This window comes from Kryptolebias marmoratus, linkage group LG8 (assembly GCF_001649575.2).
Source record: "Kryptolebias marmoratus isolate JLee-2015 linkage group LG8, ASM164957v2, whole genome shotgun sequence".
Classification (NCBI taxonomy): Eukaryota; Metazoa; Chordata; class Actinopteri; order Cyprinodontiformes; family Rivulidae; genus Kryptolebias; species Kryptolebias marmoratus.
Genome location: NC_051437.1, coordinates 29,707,080 through 29,709,822, shown reverse-complemented (window position 1 = coordinate 29,709,822; position 2,743 = coordinate 29,707,080). Strand labels below are relative to the sequence as shown.

Below are 2,743 nucleotides of genomic sequence, written 5' to 3'. Positions count from 1 at the left end.
GGGACAGAGAGACATAGGACAGGGGTATAGGGGGACAGGGGGCAGGGGGACAGAGAGACATAGGACAGGGGTATAGGGGGACAGGGAGCAGGGGGACAGGGGGACAGGGAGAGGACAGAGAGACAGGAAGAAGTGAAGCAGGCTTAAAACTAAATGATTCAACAGAAGAAGAACCAGCAGCTGTGTCTGAAAGGCGGGTGATCATGTAACGTCTCACCTGAAGGCCTGCGGGTCGATGTAGGACAGCCGGGGATTGTTGCTCAGCTCCAGTTTGACCATCTCTGGCAGGTTCTGGAAAGCTCTGCGCTCCACCATCAGCAGATCCTCCATGTTGCTCAGACTGAAGGCGAACGCAACAAAACAGAAGAAGAAGAAGAAGAAGGCTGTTCATCACTGTTAAACCAGGCAGAACCAGCAAACATCAACTGGGTTCTAACGTTTCAATGACAAGCAGCTTAGAAACCAGGCGCCACCACCTTCACTCAGGGACCAGAACCTTTCTGAGCCGGGACCACCTCCCACACCCCAACGGGCCGGGTTTGGTCCACAGGCCACCATTTGGGGATCACTGCCCTCAGCCTCAGAGTCGCCCCCTGCTGGCCGTTAGAAAGGCTCCAGGTTTATCGGTTCTGAAAGCTGGAACCCGTCAGACACACCTGAGCTCCTCCAGGTGCTGAAGGTTCTGAAAATCTCCCCGCTGGATCCAGCTGATCGGGTTCCTGTTCAGGTCCAAGAACTTCAGGTTTGGGAGCACGCACAGAGCGTCCCGAGGAACAGACCTGCAGAGAGGACAAACAGAGTCAGCTCCGACCCGCCCGGGCCCGCCCGGACCCATCAGAACCAGCCAGCGGTCTCAAACCCACCTGAGCCGGTTGTCGCAGAACGAGAGGCTCTCCAGGTAGTCGAGGCCGACGAAGGCTGCGGACGGGACCGAGACCAGTCCCATCCCGGCCAGGACCAGGCTGTGGAGGCGGGACAGAGGCAGGAAGTTCTTCTCCTCCAGGCCCAGGATGGGGTTCTCCCCGATCATCAGGATCTCCAGGGCCGGCAGGGACTCAAACCAGCGGCTGTCGATGGCCACAAGGCGGTTGGAGTTCAGATGGAGCCTGAGAGGCGGAGCAGGGACGGATCAAGAACTGGCCGATGATTCGTGGTTTCATTAATGATGTCACGGTGGCAAGAAGGTTATTTCAGCTTTCCCCAAAAACGACGGAGCAACAAAAAATAAAAGCAGTGTGAGACGTGCTGAAGAAGCTGAAACTGAGCAGCTGAAGCTAAAAGCTAAAAGTAGCTGTCTGAAGAACTGTGCGTTTTTTATGGGGAAAATATTTGTAAATAAAGTTACAGAAACTAAAAGTCCCAGCAGCCATCAGCTGAACGAGCCGAACGTTTTGATCTAAGAACAGAAAGTCTGCAGGAGGAGGTGGAACGTAAAAACGGCAGTATGATGCTGACTGCTGGTGGTTCCCTGTGTGGTTCCCCCGGTTCCACCAAAGGCTAACTATAACAGGATCTAACTGCTTCTGTGGTTCTGATGCTCCTCAGGAAGGATCTCTGATGAGGACCTACGAGTCCAGGATGTTCTTTAACGGGTTCTAGGGGTTAAAGATCAAAGCATCAGATTACCGGAGGAGGTTGGTGAGACCAGCAAAGGCTTTGGGTCCAACAGAGGAGATCTGGTTGTGGTTGATGTAAAGTTCCTCCAGACTGGACAGGTTCCTCAGACAGAAGTCCTCCAGCTCCGCTATGTGGTTCTCCTCCAGGTACAGAGTCACCAGGTGTCCCAGAGAAGACAGACCCATGGAGCTCACCTGGACAGAGACAGAAACCGTCTCACTGTGATGCAAAACATGAGACCGGGAAGGGGGACAGCAGAGGACAGCAGGTGAGTTACCTGCGTCAGGTGGTTCTGGGACAGGTCCAACTCTGTCAGGTTCCTCAGGTTCTGCAGCTCGGAGGTGATGGAGGAGATGCTGTTGCTCTGCAGTAGCAGGACCTGAAGACATTTTAAAGAACATTAAAAATCAGTATTTTATTTCCAACGTGTCCTTCTTTCAGAGACATGTGGTACCTGAGTGTCTGCAGAGACGTTGGCTGGAACTCTCTGCAGGTGGAGCTCATTACAGTCCACCGTCCGGGCCTGGTGGTACACAGACTGAGGCGTGTACCAGGGTCGGGTCTCACACACGCATTGCAAAGGACACGAGACGGCGTCCCCTGCAGGTCACACACATCAACACATCAGCTCAGAGTTTCACACTCGCAGAACGTCACCTGGAAGAAAACACAGAGCGTGGTTTACCTGGGATGGCCACGCCCACTCCACCACACACTGATGATGTCATCAAAGAAAGGAGGGGCACCAAGAGGACGGCAGGTCCCATGATGCACTGCTCGCTCACAGAGCAGCCAGGAGGCAGAAGACCAGCAGGAGACGAATCTAAAGACAAGAAGAATGTTTGAACTTTTCAGATTTACGTAGAGCCTTCAACAGGTGGGAGGAAACATCTGCAGCAGCATCTGGAGCGTCAGCTGCAGCAGCATCTGGAGCGTCAGCTGCAGAAACATCTGGAGCGTCAGCTGCAGCAGCATCTGGAGCATCAGCTGCAGAAACATCTGGAGCATCAGCTGCAGCAGCATCTGGAGCGTCAGCTGCAGCAGCATCTGGAGCGTCAGCTGCAGAAACATCTGGAGCGTCAGCTGCAGCAGCATCTGGAGCGTCAGCTGCAGCAGCATCTGTAGC

General features: G+C 54.1%; 1 protein-coding gene across 1 annotated transcript in view; it reads right to left on the bottom strand.

Annotated features, from left to right (window-relative positions):
- LOC108229047 (leucine-rich repeat neuronal protein 1) overlaps window positions 1-2,743 on the bottom strand; it is a 9,847-nt gene that overhangs the window by 4,218 nt on the left and 2,886 nt on the right. Inside the window, exons 2-8 of the mRNA XM_037976816.1 lie at window positions 2,303-2,440; window positions 2,072-2,217; window positions 1,895-1,996; window positions 1,627-1,811; window positions 864-1,106; window positions 657-779; window positions 218-340 (exon numbers count right to left, since the gene is read on the bottom strand). Coding sequence (XP_037832744.1) covers window positions 218-340; window positions 657-779; window positions 864-1,106; window positions 1,627-1,811; window positions 1,895-1,996; window positions 2,072-2,217; window positions 2,303-2,440 — 1,060 coding nt within the window. The remainder of the gene's footprint in view (window positions 1-217; window positions 341-656; window positions 780-863; window positions 1,107-1,626; window positions 1,812-1,894; window positions 1,997-2,071; window positions 2,218-2,302; window positions 2,441-2,743) is intronic.